At 43.4% G+C, this 16,971-nt stretch overlaps 1 protein-coding gene across 1 annotated transcript in view; it reads left to right on the top strand.

Annotated features, from left to right (window-relative positions):
• Window positions 1–300: 300 nt before the first annotated feature.
• The window catches only part of LOC118560934, a 33,731-nt gene continuing 17,060 nt past the window's right edge, over window positions 301–16,971 (top strand). The window contains exons 1-42 of the mRNA XM_036132499.1: window positions 301–1,524; window positions 1,633–1,698; window positions 2,591–2,656; window positions 2,765–2,830; window positions 4,321–4,386; window positions 4,501–4,560; window positions 4,669–5,842; window positions 8,495–8,631; window positions 8,715–8,793; window positions 8,882–8,928; window positions 9,080–9,298; window positions 9,387–9,433; window positions 9,586–9,803; window positions 9,892–9,938; window positions 10,091–10,297; window positions 10,386–10,432; window positions 10,585–10,803; window positions 10,892–10,938; window positions 11,091–11,308; window positions 11,397–11,443; window positions 11,596–11,802; window positions 11,891–11,937; window positions 12,090–12,308; window positions 12,397–12,443; window positions 12,596–12,814; window positions 12,903–12,949; window positions 13,102–13,308; window positions 13,397–13,443; window positions 13,596–13,814; window positions 13,903–13,949; window positions 14,101–14,319; window positions 14,408–14,454; window positions 14,607–14,813; window positions 14,902–14,948; window positions 15,102–15,320; window positions 15,409–15,455; window positions 15,609–15,827; window positions 15,916–15,962; window positions 16,116–16,322; window positions 16,411–16,457; window positions 16,610–16,828; window positions 16,917–16,963. Of these exons, the coding sequence (XP_035988392.1) occupies window positions 808–1,524; window positions 1,633–1,698; window positions 2,591–2,656; window positions 2,765–2,830; window positions 4,321–4,386; window positions 4,501–4,560; window positions 4,669–5,526 (1,899 nt within the window). The 5' untranslated portion in view covers window positions 301–807 and the 3' untranslated portion in view covers window positions 5,527–5,842; window positions 8,495–8,631; window positions 8,715–8,793; ... (31 more) ...; window positions 16,610–16,828; window positions 16,917–16,963. The remainder of the gene's footprint in view (window positions 1,525–1,632; window positions 1,699–2,590; window positions 2,657–2,764; window positions 2,831–4,320; window positions 4,387–4,500; window positions 4,561–4,668; window positions 5,843–8,494; window positions 8,632–8,714; window positions 8,794–8,881; window positions 8,929–9,079; window positions 9,299–9,386; window positions 9,434–9,585; window positions 9,804–9,891; window positions 9,939–10,090; window positions 10,298–10,385; window positions 10,433–10,584; window positions 10,804–10,891; window positions 10,939–11,090; window positions 11,309–11,396; window positions 11,444–11,595; window positions 11,803–11,890; window positions 11,938–12,089; window positions 12,309–12,396; window positions 12,444–12,595; window positions 12,815–12,902; window positions 12,950–13,101; window positions 13,309–13,396; window positions 13,444–13,595; window positions 13,815–13,902; window positions 13,950–14,100; window positions 14,320–14,407; window positions 14,455–14,606; window positions 14,814–14,901; window positions 14,949–15,101; window positions 15,321–15,408; window positions 15,456–15,608; window positions 15,828–15,915; window positions 15,963–16,115; window positions 16,323–16,410; window positions 16,458–16,609; window positions 16,829–16,916; window positions 16,964–16,971) is intronic.

Below are 16,971 nucleotides of genomic sequence, written 5' to 3'. Positions count from 1 at the left end.
AAAAACTTCAAAATCAAATACGTTTCTGTACTCCTATGTGTTTAGCTGGGGGTTTATGTACTTTAAGAAATGGTTTATATATTTTTATTTCCCTAACCACAACTGGGAAACATTTTTGCTATTAAAAAAACAATGTATTTTTTATGTATTTCTGTTGTTTAATTTTTAGAATATGCAATATTGCCGCAAATACAAAGATATAGACCAGTTCACGCGTGACGTCCGCGCTACATCCGGGTCCCGCGGGTAGGCAAAAACAGTACTGTTCTCGTCTACTACCGTGAAAAAACGGGTGAATTAGAGCGTGCTTTTAGTTAGTTTATTTTTGGAATCTAAACAATGCCTACGACTTCTTGTGAGACAAGTCGTAGGCATGTACGTTTCTTTCGTTTACCGAAGAAAGAAATGGATATTTTCAATGAAAAAAATGCCACATTGGAAGGCTGGAAACGTACTTAGCAACGGTTGCTAAGCTGATCTGCATTCCTGGGTGGAAATTCCGCATCATAACAGCTCCTTTGATGGTGATGACAACGCAGTAGCTTCTCTGCTCTTGAAGACCGTTTAACGGAATTATTCTTTACTTCTGGCACTTTCTTTGTGAGAGACAGACGTGTTTTTGGTGAGAGAAAACTACACAGTTAGCGATAGCTTGCGATTTTCACGATTTTTACAATTTTTACTATTTTTTACAATTGATTTAGTTTTACTTTTGATTGATTGATTGATTGATTGTCAATCCCAGAGTTTGCGCTGGGATTGACAATCCCAGAGTTTGCTTTACGAACCAGTGCAAACGAAGAAGCCATGAACGACTCCACCAGTTCAGGGGCTCCAGTAGTCCCACGAGAGTTTATTATACCATCGATGGAACATTTCTTTTCGTCCATCTCAATTGAGCAGACCATGGATTTGGCCGTAGGAGAACCCGATGCTGACACCTTATCTAAGATCAAGGAGCTGGTGTTGAATGTCGCGGATGAATGTACCGGCTTCATCTACATAGGACGCTTCACATCTGGGGATGTGGAAACCGCTGTGGGCGAGTCAGTGCTAACATCATTTCTAGACTTCCATAGGATGCGTCGAACGACTCAACTCAAGAGCTTTGACACCTTCAACAAGCAATTTGTCAAACTTGTCAAAGCAAAAGTGAGCTATTTCCTCGGCCCCAAGGATAATCAATTAGCTTCTTATGTCTCTGAGATGGACAGAGTGGATATAATGCTTCCACATGCAGTGAGACTGCTAGAGGAACTGTTAGTTGAGTGGACTAGACAACATGAGCAGAGGAAGCAAAACGTTGCTAAAGACCAGCAAGATGCCCTCAATAGGCAGCAGACAGAAGAGCTTCAGCCCATCAGTTCTGATCTGGGTGATTCCCAGACTGTGGAAGAGGAACCAGAGCTTGAGGAGGCAGAAACAGAGATCAACGAGGAGAGGGACTTTATTCCTGAGGACCAGGAGTCAGATCTGAAGCTTGTGGATGAATTCATCTCTGAGGAGCTTTCAGCGATGAACAAGGTAAATGATTTTAGCTCTAAAGAAAAGAAATCAGATCTTTAGATGGTGGATTGATTTACATCTGATGAGATTTCTGAAATGATGAAGGTCAATTATTTTATGTCTAAGGAAAAGGAGTTGGAGCTGAAGATGGTGGACGAATTCATTTCTGAGGAGCTTTCAGCGATGAACAAGGTGAATTATTTTATCTTTAAGAAGAAAGAACCAGTTTGAGCAATAGGGTGTTTTAACTAGTCCACAGTTTTAAATAAACAGTGCATGCATTTGAACAAGATGAACTATGAATAACAACAACCAACCCAGATGATGAGGCTAGACATAATATTTATCCCTCTGTTTGAGCAAAGTACTGAAACGTTTTCTACCCAATTGATATATGTAGTTGATAGTAAGATATTCAAATGTTTTGTTTGCATGTGGACTTTGCTTTCTAAAAATATATATTGCAGTGTATTCCTTTTTTGCAAAATGTGCAGACATTTCAATTGTTTACTTTTAAATCACTGCTGCACCTCACACTGTGATTTTTCTCCTGCATTGTTTACATTTCAATTGTTTACTTTTAAATCACTGCTGCACCTCACACTGTGATTTTTCTCCTGCATTGTTTACATTTCAATTGTTTACTTTTAAATCACTGCTGCACCTCACACTGTGATTTTTCTCCTGCATTGTTTACATTTCAAGTGTTTACTTTTAAATCACTGCTGCACCTCATACTGTAATTTAATTTACTGTAATCTACAAGCTGTATGCAACGAAATTTCGTTCTGTACGCACCCTGTGCATACAAAATGACAAATAAAGTTGTCTAAGTCTATTGTTTGATAAAATCGCAAACAATGCAGGAGAAAAATCACAGTGTAATAGGTTGAATATCTCAATTATACTAAATTGGGGCTTGCCAAAATCAACCTTTTTATGTACGCTTTTGGGGAGGGCGTCTGAAAAAAAGAGTATGTACTTTTTATTTGTTTTCTTTTAATAGACTCAATAAGGGTGTATATGATCTGCTCTTAATGTGTTTGAGTTTGTGTGTGTTAAGATAAATTATTTTATCTCTAAGGAAAGGGAGTCGGGGTTGAAAATGGTGGAAAAATTCATCCCTGAGGAGCTTTCAGAGATGAACAAGGTAAATGATTTTATCTTTAAAACAAAAGACTCAGATGTTTAGATGGAGGATACATTTATATCTGATGAAATTTCTAAAATGATGAAGGTAAATTATTTTATCTCTAAGGAAAAGGTGTTGGAGCTGAAGATGGTGGACAGATTCATTTCTGAGGAGGGTTCAGCGATGAACAAGGTGAATTATTTTATCTTTAAAAAGAAGGAATCAGAGCTTTAGATGGTTGATTAAGTTATATCTGATGATGTTACTGAAATGATTAAGGGGTTGTTTCCAATATCCAGCCTTTTCACATGTGCACAAACCCTACTCTTTGGGCGGTGGGGTCTTGTGTACGCTTAAATGATGACCTGCAGTAATACGGCCCGTATTTTTAGCACATTTTGCTGTTCTCCTGCTTAGCAAACTTGTTGACAGAGAGGCGGTAACAGTGTTGCCAAATTTGCTTATTATAAACTGTTTTTCATTTCTTTCTAAAGCTACTTGTAAATTTTGTGAGTCACAGGTGGTTTTGTTTTGGGTTTGTTTCTGAACATAAGGTTACTTATTTGGGCTTGGCTTTGTACCTAACAGAACCCCTTTAGCTAGCTATCGCGCCACGCAACAAGAGACCTGCTCGTGCTACTGCTGCGTTACAGACAGCAGCTGGCTAAATATCTGTCCGCACACACACCTTGCCCCGAAGTGTTTCTGAACCGTGCGTTTCTGACTGTGCTTTGTTTTTGCCTCGCTTCCCTGACCTTCCCGCAGAGCCCAGGGCTATTGGCAGTGGCCAGCTTTCAGAACGTGTATCCATGCACTTAATGTTCTTCCTACACGTTGCAAACGGTCCCGCATAAAGTCACTAGGACATTGGTTATTTCGTCTTATTTTGATACATTTCTACAACACATAACAGCTCTGAAAACATGTTGCGCTAACGGCTGGCGTTCCCTTAGGGTGCGTTCACACCAAACACAAACAAGGCTAATTTTTCGCCTTGATTGCCTGCTGTTGGTCGCTTGACATTTCGCCTCTCTCTCGCAAACAATCCGCACAGAAAACGAAGCCAATTTCACCCACGCTTGCTTCACTGGGTCATCAAATAGGAGGAGCATCTATACGTTAGTCGGTTTCTCCTGTCAGTAACACTCACCGTGGTGGACATGGATTTTACCGAGCAAGTCACGGTGCTGTATCTGATGTGTCCAAAACCCTTTGGTTTCTAGGTGATTGGTCCGTTTGAGCAATGGGATGTTTGACTAGTCCACAGTTTTAAATAAACACTGCATGAATTTGAACAAGACAAGCCATAAATAACAACAACCAACCGAGATGATGATGCCAAACATAATATTTATCCCTCTGTTTGAATAAAGTACTGATATAAAGTTTTCAACCCAATAAATATATGTTGTTCATAGTAAAATATTCAAATGTTGAGTTTGCATGTGGACTTTGCTCTCTGAATATATATATTCTATTGTATTCCTTTTTTGCAAAATGTGCTAACAACAATTTTATCAAACAATAGGTTGAATATCTCAGTTATACTAAATTGGGGCTTGCCAAAATCAGCCTTTATATGTACGCTTGTGGGGAGGGGGTTAAAAAAAAGGATGTTTGTAAACTTGTGAAAATATCTAGGATTTTGAACAACCCCTAAGGTAAATTATTTTATCTTTAAGGAAAGGGAGTCGGGGTTGAAAATGGTGGAAAAATTCATCCCTGAGGAGCACTCAGAGATGAACAAGGTAAATGATTATATCTTTAAAACTAAAGACTCAGATGTTTAGATGGTGGATACATTTATATCTGATGAGATTTCTGAAATGATGAAGGTAAATTATTTTATCTCTATGCAAAAGGAGTCAGAGCTGAAGATGGTGGACAGATTCATCTCTAAGGAGGTTTTAGAAGTGAGCAAGGTAAAGAAATGTATCTTTAAAAAGAAGGAATCAGATCTTTAGAGGGTGGATGAATTTGTATATGAGGAGATTTCTGAAATGATGAAGGTAAATTATTTTATCTCTAAGGAAAAGGAGTCAGAGCTCAAGATGGTGAACAAATTCATCACTGAGGAACCATCAGAGGTCAAAGAGATCAAAAAGATCATCTCTAAACACCAACAATTAGAGACCCAAGATATCTCGGAGGATATCATTGAACCCCGTAACAATCAAGGGTTGAATGGCAGAGCTGTTTCAGTAACCACAGCAAAACAGCAGAACAAAGGAGTTGGAACAAGAATCAAAGCGTTCTTTCAAAAATACAGTCAGCGACGATACAAGAGAGTTGCACCACAGCAGCCACTGGCTGTTAAAGAGGAACCCAGTGAGGAGGAGAAGGATGTTGCAGGGCTGAAAACATCAGTGTCTGAGAAGCAGATTCTTCAAGGAGTGAATAGAAAGGGACAGGAGCTTAAGCCGGGACCAGAGGTTACCACACTGGATGTTGAGCCAGCGCCATTGGCTTCAGGCTCAGAGAAGGAAGAGCGGAAGTCATCCATCAGCCTGCTCATTAATGCACTTGTTATGCAGGCAGTAACTAAATCGGTGATAAGATGCAACTACAAAGACGTTCAAGCTATCACCAAGAGGCTTTCTGAGAAGCTCTGTGCTGAGGTGGAGGGAGAGGATTTGAAGGAGATCCAAAAGAGTCTGAAGAAACTCAGTGTTTTCATCTTGAGAGAGGTCTCTGAAAGGACTGGCTGGTCACAGGCCGACCTTTTTATATTGCTGGATTTAAACGACTCAAACGTAGAGAAGGCAACGCTTTCTCTTTGTAGAGAGAAAATACTGAAGACAGCAGAGAAACCCATCCTCAAAAGGGTTTTCTCTTCTGTTGGCAAAGCCCTCTCCAAGCCCTTTAAAAAGTCCTTCAGGTGGCCCTGAAGTGGTCTGGTTAAAACGCTGGATTATTTGCACAACCTGCAAAATTTTTTGGAAATAATCAACACAGCTACATTCACTGACAAATCTTTTCACCCAATCTTCACCAAGTCAGCACCCAATAGTCATGGTCTGAATCGGACATTATTTCATCCACAGGCAGATAGATGAATGATGGGTGTCAAAAATGTTGACTTCCAGGAGTCCGCTACGTCAGAAAGGGCCACCAGAGAGCATGAGTGGTGGCACGGTGAGTGAAGCAGTGGTGTCACAGGCAGCTACCGGAGCGTCCAGCAGTCAGTCGGAGCAGCAGGTGAAGGTCAGTGAACGCAGAGTCTGTCTCGCAGGCTCCTTAGACAGCATCATCAGCACTTGATGGAGTTGGATAGGGTTTGTGTTGTGGGTTCATGTGAAGGTGGGTTGTAGAGATGCATTAACCTAGCTCATGGAGCATTCAGATGTACTGGTGAACAAATGATGGAACCAGACATCTGTAAGCCCCTCATGCTACGTATTTAGGCTGTTTGGGAGTTTTTCTGTTACCATTAGTGTGTATGCAGCCCGTGTGGGGCATACAGATGTGGGGTTCCTCCATTGATCTGTATCTGTATACCCCACATACTAGGTAATGAGTCTGGGTTGGTGTTTTGTGATATTGCCTGATATGTGGAGCTTACTCTTATCATGGTTTTCTATGCTGGGACAAAAGATCTGTATGCCCCACATGGCAGGCAATGAGCCAGGGTGAGCATTTAATGTTCTTGCCAGGCATGTGGGGCTTACAGATGTCATGTTGCTCCATTTGCCACCATGATATCTGTATGGCCTCATGCTAGGGAATGAGTCTGAGTGGGTGTTTCAAGCTGTTTGGCATTTGCGACGTACAGTTGTCATGGTTAGTAATGCTAGAACCAGACATTTATATGTGCCATGTGCCAGACAATGAGCCTGAGTAAGCGTTTTGTGTTGTTGCCTGGTATGTGTGGATAGACAGATGTTATTTTTCGCCCAGTATCGCATCAACATATTTGCACACCCCTCAAAACAGACAATGAGCCTGGGTGGGCGTCTCATTCCATTGACTGGCATGTGGGGTGTACAGATGTCATTGTGGCCCAGATGTATGTACACCCCAAAGGCCAGGCCAGGAAACAGGGTGGGAAATTTTTGCCATTTCCCAGCATGTGGGGAAGTACAGTTGATAAGGGTACATATGTTGGAACCAAACAACGAGCCTGGGTCTCTGTTTTGTGCCATTGCCCGGCACATGGGCCATAGAGATTTTATTGTCATCCAATATTTGATCCAGACATATGTAAGCCCCACATGTCATGGAATGAGACTCAGTGGGTGTCTCCTGCCATTCCCTGGCATATGGGAAATAATGTTGGAATCAGAGATCTATAAGCCCCACCTGCAGGACATTGAGCCCAGGTTGGTGTTATATGCCATTTCTTGGCATGTGAGGAGAATGGATGTTAATTGTGGTCCAATATTGGATCCAGATATCTGTACTCCCTACATCCCAAGGAACGGGACTTGGTGGGCATTTTTTGCCATTACCTTGCATGTGGGGAATATAGATGTTTGGTTCCAACATTGTTTACCATGACATCTTTATACCCCACATGTTAAGTAATGAGCCTGGGTGAGTGTTTCATGCCATTACCTGGCATGTGGGGCATGCAGATGTCTGGTGGTCCCATCTTTGGTCACTGTGACATCTGTGTGCCTCATTAGCCAGGTTAATGGATTTCTACAACCTGCTACATGCATGCATGCAATACAACTGTGTCCAACTCCACCACCTGCTAGTGGTGCTGTCTGATGCGTCTACGAGTCATTCTCTGTGTCTGTTGACCTTCGCTCACTGTTCCAGCTTACTCCCGGACACACCGGTAACTACCTGTGACACCATCACCTCACTCATATTGTCATCACTTATGCCCTTTGAGGGCTTATCTGGACATAGCGGCTTCCTGTATGATTCATTTTGACACCTGCCTGTTGTCTGCCTGTGGAGGAGAATAAAACCAAACTGGACCATTTCTACTGGGTGCTGACTTGGTGATTCTGTTTTTTGGTCAGTGGATTTTTTTATTTTTTTTGGGGGGGGGTCAGTGGATGTAGGGCTGCACAGTGGCGCAGTGGGTAGCGCTGTTGCCTTGCAGCAAGAAGGTCCTGGGTTCGAGTACACCCCTGGGTCTTTCTGCATGGAGTTTGCATGTTCTCCCTGTGCATGCGTGGGTTCTCTCCGGTACTCCGGCTTCCTCCCACAGTCCAAAAAACATGACTGTTAGGTTAATTGACTTGTCCAAATTGTCCTTAGGTGTGAGTGTGTGCGTGAAAGGTTGTTTGTCCTGTCTGTCTCTCTGTGTTGCCCTGCGACAGACTGGCGACCTGTCCAGGGTGTACCCCGCCTCTTGCCCAGTGAACGCTGGAGATAGGCACCAGCACCCCCCGCGACCCCATGAGGGATAAAGCGGTTTGGAAAATGGATGGATGAATGGATGGTCAGTGGATGTAGCTGTGATTGATTTAAACTGCCATTGCTGGTATCCTCCATGTGCCCATGTGTTTCAGGGCCTCGTTGTAGCAAATGGATCAATGATTACAAAACCAAAATCCAGCCATAACCTTACAATTACCTTCCTGCCTGAGGTACTTGAAAAAACAAAAAAACTAACACTTATGATTCCTAAAAAATGCCTATTGACTACTGGACATTGACCCCTGCTCATGAAATCCTCTTAGACTGGAGGATTTTTTTAAGTCTCTCCTATTCAGGAGTCAGTACAGCAAGCCAGTACAACTTTCATTTATACTTGACATATCTTACGCCATATGCCTTTCCTGCCACAAGTGGAGTTCAAGCCCAAGTCTGGAACATTTTCAGAATAACCAAACTGTTCCTCTGGAGACCCTTATCGTACAAGTCCTCCTCTATAATGCATAGTCAATCACCTCCCAGTGCACCCATCCAACCTTCTACCAATCCACAACTCCAACTTGGAAAAGATGGAAAGAAGGAGACAATCACCAACTCCACCAAACACCAATCGTGTGCTGCCCTCAGCCTCTGTGGATATCATCGCCTCATCTGCAACAGTAAGACATCTTCACCACTCCTTTTACAACACATTCTCAAATCATTTCAGTTTCAGATACTAATCCCATTACCTCTCCTCCAGGATACTGATAAGAATCATTCACTCCACCAATTTCCTGCCAACGTCATTCTCTAAATATATCCTCCCCTCCTCTGCACCAGTAAGAAACCATCACCCCTTCTTGTATACCACATTCTTAACCCAATTCAGTTTCAGATACTAACCCACCTATGTCTCACCTTAAACAGGACTCGGTTTCCTGAGGGAGACTTCAGATGTTCTGCTCACACAAGTGGTAATCAGATGCTACTCTTCTGTGTATCATAGATTTCTTGAATTCTTACATTTCGTGTTGCTGACCCTCCGTTAGAGAAATCTGTTTTCTTTGTCGATGCTCAGATATTGGATTCCAACGTATTGTTATTTATTCCTTGTGTCTTTTTCAGAACTCTCCTTAAGAACCTTTACACCGCTCCTCTGTCTGCTCTCCTGGCTCAAGTGCTCCTCGATAATTCATCGCTCTCACACCTGCCAGTCCACCCTCCAACCTTTTGCCGATCCACAACTTCCACTAGGAAAAGAAGGACCGAAGGAGACAATAATTAACTCCACCAATCTCCTGACCAACCTCAGCCTCAGTGGATATCCTCACCTCCTCTGCACCAGTACGACACTGTGTCCCCTCCTTCTACAACCTGTTCTCTACCCATTTCAGTTTCAGATACTAACCCACCTATGTCTCACCTTAAACAGGACTCGGTTTCTTGAGGGAGACTTCAGATGTTCTGCTCAAACAAGTGGTAATCAGATGCTACTCTTCTGTGTATCATAGATTTCTTGAATTCTTACATTTCGTGTTGCTGACCCTCCGTTAGAGAAATCAGTTTTCTTTGTCGATGCTCAGACATTGGATTCCAACGTATTGTTATTCATTCCCTGTGTCTTTTTTCAGAACTCTCCTTAAGAACCTCTACTCCGCTCCTTGTCTGCTCTCCTGGCTCAAGTGCTCCTCGATAATACATCGCTCTCACACCTGCCAGTCCACCCCCCAACATTTTGCCGATCCACAACTTCCACTAGGAAAAGAAGGACCGAAGGAGACAATAATTAACTCCACCAATCTCCTGACCAACCTCAGCCTCAGTGGATATCCTCACCTCCTCTGCACCAGTACGACACTGTCTCCGCTCCTTCTACAACCTGTTCTCTACCCATTTCAGTTTCAGATACTAACCCACCTATGTCTCACCTTAAACAGGACTCGGTTTCCTGAGGGAGACTTCAGATGTTCTGCTCACACAAGTGGTAATCAAAATATCTTCTTCTGTCTAGCTAAGATTGATGAAGTTCTTACATTTCCTTTTGCTGTTTCTCCTTAACATAAATTTGTTATTTCTGTAAATGCTCAGATATTGAACACCAACGTACTGTTTCTCATTCCTTCCGTCTTTTCTAAGAACTCTCCAAAAGACTCTACACACCATTCCTCTGGCCGCCTTCCAGGCATAAGTGGTCCATTATAACTCATCGCTCATTCACCTGCCTGCCCGATCTACAATTCTTACCGTGAAAAGACGGACAAAAGGACACAATCAGTAACTCCACTTAGCACCAATCTGCAGCCAACCTCAGCCTCTGCATATATCCTCTACTCCTCTGCACCAGTAAGAAACCATCACCCCTTCTTGTACACCACATTCTCAACCCAATTCAGTTTCAGATACTAACCCACCTATGTCTCAACTTAAACAGGACTCGGTTTCCTGAGGGAGACTTCAGATGTTCTGCTCAAACAAGTGGTAATCAGATGCTACTCTTCTGTGTATCATAGATTTCTTGAATTCTTACATTTCGTGTTGCTGACCCTCCGTTAGAGAAATCTGTTTTCTTTGTTGATGCTCAGACATTGGATTCCAACGTATTGTTATTCATTCCCTGTGTCTTTTTTCAGAACTCTCCTTAAGAACCTTTACACCGCTCCTCTTTCTGCTCTCCTGGCTCAAGTGCTCCTCGATAATTCATCACTCTCACACCTGCCAGTCCACCCTCCAACATTTTGCCAATCCACAACTTCCACTAGGAAAAGAAGGACCGAAGGAGACAATAATTAACTCCACCAATCTCCTGACCAACCTCAGCCTCAGTGGATATCCTCACCTCCTCTGCACCAGTACGACACTGTCTCCCCTCCTTCTACAACCTGTTCTCTACCCATTTCAGTTTCAGATACTAACCCACCTATGTCTCACCTTAAACAGGACTCGGTTTCTTGAGGGAGACTTCAGATGTTCTGCTCAAACAAGTGGTAATCAGATGCTACTCTTCTGTGTATCATAGATTTCTTGAATTCTTACATTTCGTGTTGCTGACCCTCCGTTAGAGAAATCTGTTTTCTTTGTCGATGCTCAGACATTGGATTCCAACGTATTGTTATTCATTCTTTGTCTCTTTTTTCAGAACTCTCCTTAAGAACCTCTACACCGCTCCTTGTCTGCTCTCCTGGCTCAAGTGCTCCTCGATAATTCATCGCTCTCACACCTGCCAGTCCACCCTCCAACATTTTGCCGATCCACAACTTCCACTAGGAAAAGAAGGACCGAAGGAGACAATAATTAACTCCACCAATCTCCTGACCAACCTCAGCCTCAGTGGATATCCTCACCTCCTCTGCACCAGTACGACACTGTCTCCCCTCCTTCTACAACCTGTTCTCTACCCATTTCAGTTTCAGATACTAACCCACCTATGTCTCACCTTAAACAGGACTCGGTTTCCTGAGGGAGACTTCAGATGTTCTGCTCACACAAGTGGTAATCAAAATCTCTTCTTCTGTCTAGCTAAGATTGATGAAGTTCTTACATTTCCTTTTGCTGTTTCTCCTTAACATAAATTTGTTATCTCTGTAAATGCTCAGATATTGGACTCCAACGTACTGTTTCTCATTCCTTCCGTCTGTTCTAAGAACTCTCCAAAAGACTCTACACACCATTCCTCTGGCCGCCTTCCAGGCATAAGTGGTCCATTATAACTCATCGCTCATTCACCTGCCTGCCCAATCTACAATTCTTACCGTGAAAAGACGGACAAAAGGACACAATCAGTAACTCCACTTATCACCAATCTGCAGCCAACCTCAGCCTCTGCATATATCCTCCCCTCCTCTGCACCAGTAAGAAACCATCACCCCTTCTTGTACACCACATTCTCAACCCAATTCAGTTTCAGATACTAACCCACCTATGTCTCACCTTAAACAGGACTCGGTTTCCTGAGGGAGACTTCAGATGTTCTGCTCAAACAAGTGGTAATCAGATGCTACTCTTCTGTGTATCATAGATTTCTTGAATTCTTACATTTCGTGTTGCTGACCCTCCGTTAGAGAAATCTGTTTTCTTTGTCGATGCTCAGACATTGGATTCCAACGTATTGTTATTCATTCCCTGTGTCTTTTTTCAGAACTCTCCTTAAGAACCTTTACACCGCTCCTCTGTCTGCTCTCCTGGCTCAAGTGCTCCTCGATAATTCATCGCTCTCACACCTGCCAGTCCACCCTCCAACATTTTGTCGATCCACAACTTCCACTAGGAAAAGAAGGACCGAAGGAGACAATAATTAACTCCACCAATCTCCTGACCAACCTCAGCCTCAGTGGATATCCTCACCTCCTCTGCACCAGTACGACACTGTCTCCCCTCCTTCTACAACCTGTTCTCTACCCATTTCAGTTTCAGATACTAACCCACCTATGTCTCACCTTAAACAGGACTCGGTTTCCTGAGGGAGACTTCAGATGTTCTGCTCACACAAGTGGTAATCAGATGCTACTTTTCTGTGTATCATAGATTTCTTGAATTCTTACATTTCGTGTTGCTGACCCTCCCTTAGAGAAATCTGTTTTCTTTGTCGATGCTCAGACATTGGATTCCAACGTATTGTTATTCATTCCCTATGTCTTTTTTCAGAACTCTCCTTAAGAACCTTTACACCGCTCCTCTGTCTGCTCTCCTGGCTCAAGTGCTCCTCGATAATTCATCGCTCTCACACCTGCCAGTCCACCCTCCAACCTTTTGCCGATCCACAACTTCCACTAGGAAAAGAAGGACCGAAGGAGACAATAATTAACTCCACCAATCTCCTGACCAACCTCAGCCTCAGTGGATATCCTCACCTCCTCTGCACCAGTACGACACTGTCTCCCCTCCTTCTACAACCTGTTCTCTACCCATTTCAGTTTCAGATACTAACCCACCTATGTCTCACCTTAAACAGGACTCGGTTTCCTGAGGGAGACTTCAGATGTTCTGCTCACACAAGTGGTAATCAAAATCTCTTCTTCTGTCTAGCTAAGATTGATGAAGTTCTTACATTTCCTTTTGCTGTTTCTCCTTAACATAAATTTGTTATCTCTGTAAATGCTCAGATATTGGACTCCAACGTACTGTTTCTCATTCCTTCCGTCTTTTCTAAGAACTCTCCAAAAGACTCTACACACCATTCCTCTGGCCGCCTTCCAGGCATAAGTGGTCCATTATAACTCATCGCTCATTCACCTGCCTGCCCGATCTACAATTCTTACCGTGAAAAGACGGACAAAAGGACACAATCAGTAACTCCACTTATCACCAATCTGCAGCCAACCTCAGCCTCTGCATATATCCTCTCCTCCTCTGCACCAGTAAGAAACCATCACCCCTTCTTGTACACCACATTCTCAACCCAATTCAGTTTCAGATACTAACCCACCTATGTCTCACCTTAAACAGGACTCGGTTTCCTGAGGGAGACTTCAGATGTTCTGCTCAAACAAGTGGTAATCAGATGCTACTCTTCTGTGTATCATAGATTTCTTGAATTCTTACATTTCGTGTTGCTGACCCTCCGTTAGAGAAATCTGTTTTCTTTGTTGATGCTCAGACATTGGATTCCAACGTATTGTTATTCATTCCCTGTGTCTTTTTTCAGAACTCTCCTTAAGAACCTTTACACCGCTCCTCTGTCTGCTCTCCTGGCTCAAGTGCTCCTCGATAATTCATCGCTCTCACACCTGCCAGTCCACCCTCCAACATTTTGCCGATCCACAACTTCCACTAGGAAAAGAAGGACCGAAGGAGACAATAATTAACTCCACCAATCTCCTGACCAACCTCAGCCTCAGTGGATATCCTCACCTCCTCTGCACCAGTACGACACTGTCTCCCCTCCTTCTACAACCTGTTCTCTACCCATTTCAGTTTCAGATACTAACCCACCTATGTCTCACCTTAAACAGGACTCGGTTTCCTGAGGGAGACTTCAGATGTTCTGCTCACACAAGTGGTAATCAGATGCTACTCTTCTGTGTATCATAGATTTCTTGAATTCTTACATTTCGTGTTGCTGACCCTCCGTTAGAGAAATCTGTTTTCTTTGTCGATGCTCAGACATTGGATTCCAACGTATTGTTATTGATTCCTTTGTCTTTTTTCAGAACTCTCCTTAAGAACCTTTACACCGCTCCTCTGTCTGCTCTCCTGGCTCAAGTGCTCCTCGATAATTCATCGCTCTCACACCTGCCAGTCCACCCTCCAACATTTTGCCGATCCACAACTTCCACTAGGAAAAGAAGGACCGAAGGAGACAATAATTAACTCCACCAATCTCCTGACCAACCTCAGCCTCAGTGGATATCCTCACCTCCTCTGCACCAGTACGACACTGTCTCCCCTCCTTCTACAACCTGTTCTCTACCCATTTCAGTTTCAGATACTAACCCACCTATGTCTCACCTTAAACAGGACTCGGTTTCCTGAGGGAGACTTCAGATGTTCTGCTCACACAAGTGGTAATCAAAATCTCTTCTTCTGTCTAGCTAAGATTGATGAAGTTCTTACATTTCCTTTTGCTGTTTCTCCTTAACATAAATTTGTTATCTCTGTAAATGCTCAGATATTGGACTGCAGCGTACTGTTTCTCATTCCTTCCGTCTTTTCTAAGAACTCTCCAAAAGACTCTACACACCATTCCTCTGGCCGCCTTCCAGGCATAAGTGGTCCATTATAACTCATCGCTCATTCACCTGCCTGCCCGATCTACAATTCTTACCGTGAAAAGACGGACAAAAGGACACAATCAGTAACTCCACTTATCACCAATCTGCAGCCAACCTCAGCCTCTGCATATATCCTCTCCTCCTCTGCACCAGTAAGAAACCATCACCCCTTCTTGTACACCACATTCTCAACCCAATTCAGTTTCAGATACTAACCCACCTATGTCTCACCTTAAACAGGACTCGGTTTCCTGAGGGAGACTTCAGATGTTCTGCTCAAACAAGTGGTAATCAGATGCTACTCTTCTGTGTATCATAGATTTCTTGAATTCTTACATTTCGTGTTGCTGACCCTCCCCTTAGAGAAATCTGTTTTCTTTGTCGATGCTCAGACATTGGATTCCAACGTATTGTTATTCATTCCCTATGTCTTTTTTCAGAACTCTCCTTAAGAACCTTTACACCGCTCCTCTGTCTGCTCTCCTGGCTCAAGTGCTCCTCGATAATTCATCGCTCTCACACCTGCCAGTCCACCCTCCAACATTTTGTCGATCCACAACTTCCACTAGGAAAAGAAGGACCGAAGGAGACAATAATTAACTCCACCAATCTCCTGACCAACCTCAGCCTCAGTGGATATCCTCACCTCCTCTGCACCAGTACGACACTGTCTCCCCTCCTTCTACAACCTGTTCTCTACCCATTTCAGTTTCAGATACTAACCCACCTATGTCTCACCTTAAACAGGACTCGGTTTCCTGAGGGAGACTTCAGATGTTCTGCTCACACAAGTGGTAATCAGATGCTACTCTTCTGTGTATCATAGATTTCTTGAATTCTTACATTTCGTGTTGCTGACCCTCCCGTTAGAGAAATCTGTTTTCTTTGTCGATGCTCAGACATTGGATTCCAACGTATTGTTATTCATTCCCTGTGTCTTTTTTCAGAACTCTCCTTAAGAACCTTTACACCGCTCCTCTGTCTGCTCTCCTGGCTCAAGTGCTCCTCGATAATTCATCGCTCTCACACCTGCCAGTCCACCCTCCAACATTTTGCCGATCCACAACTTCCACTAGGAAAAGAAGGACCGAAGGAGACAATAATTAACTCCACCAATCTCCTGACCAACCTCAGCCTCAGTGGATATCCTCACCTCCTCTGCACCAGTACGACACTGTCTCCCCTCCTTCTACAACCTGTTCTCTACCCATTTCAGTTTCAGATACTAACCCACCTATGTCTCACCTTAAACAGGACTCGGTTTCCTGAGGGAGACTTCAGATGTTCTGCTCACACAAGTGGTAATCAAAATCTCTTCTTCTGTCTAGCTAAGATTGATGAAGTTCTTACATTTCCTTTTGCTGTTTCTCCTTAACATAAATTTGTTATCTCTGTAAATGCTCAGATATTGGACTACCAACGTACTGTTTCTCATTCCTTCCGTCTTTTCTAAGAACTCTCCAAAAGACTCTACACACCATTCCTCTGGCCGCCTTCCAGGCATAAGTGGTCCATTATAACTCATCGCTCATTCACCTGCCTGCCCGATCTACAATTCTTACCGTGAAAAGACGGACAAAAGGACACAATCAGTAACTCCACTTATCACCAATCTGCAGCCAACCTCAGCCTCTGCATATATCCTCTCCTCCTCTGCACCAGTAAGAAACCATCACCCCTTCTTGTACACCACATTCTCAACCCAATTCAGTTTCAGATACTAACCCACCTATGTCTCACCTTAAACAGGACTCGGTTTCCTGAGGGAGACTTCAGATGTTCTGCTCAAACAAGTGGTAATCAGATGCTACTCTTCTGTGTATCATAGATTTCTTGAATTCTTACATTTCGTGTTGCTGACCCTCCCTTAGAGAAATCTGTTTTCTTTGTCGATGCTCAGACATTGGATTCCAACGTATTGTTATTCATTCCCTGTGTCTTTTTTCAGAACTCTCCTTAAGAACCTTTACACCGCTCCTCTGTCTGCTCTCCTGGCTCAAGTGCTCCTCGATAATTCATCGCTCTCACACCTGCCAGTCCACCCTCCAACATTTTGCCGATCCACAACTTCCACTAGGAAAAGAAGGACCGAAGGAGACAATAATTAACTCCACCAATCTCCTGACCAACCTCAGCCTCAGTGGATATCCTCACCTCCTCTGCACCAGTACGACACTGTCTCCCCTCCTTCTACAACCTGTTCTCTACCCATTTCAGTTTCAGATACTAACCCACCTATGTCTCACCTTAAACAGGACTCGGTTTCCTGAGGGAGACTTCAGATGTTCTGCTCACACAAGTGGTAATCAA

This window comes from Fundulus heteroclitus, unplaced genomic scaffold, assembly GCF_011125445.2.
Source record: "Fundulus heteroclitus isolate FHET01 unplaced genomic scaffold, MU-UCD_Fhet_4.1 scaffold_52, whole genome shotgun sequence".
Lineage (NCBI taxonomy): Eukaryota > Metazoa > Chordata > Actinopteri > Cyprinodontiformes > Fundulidae > Fundulus > Fundulus heteroclitus.
This window is presented reverse-complemented; position numbering and strand designations above follow the sequence as displayed.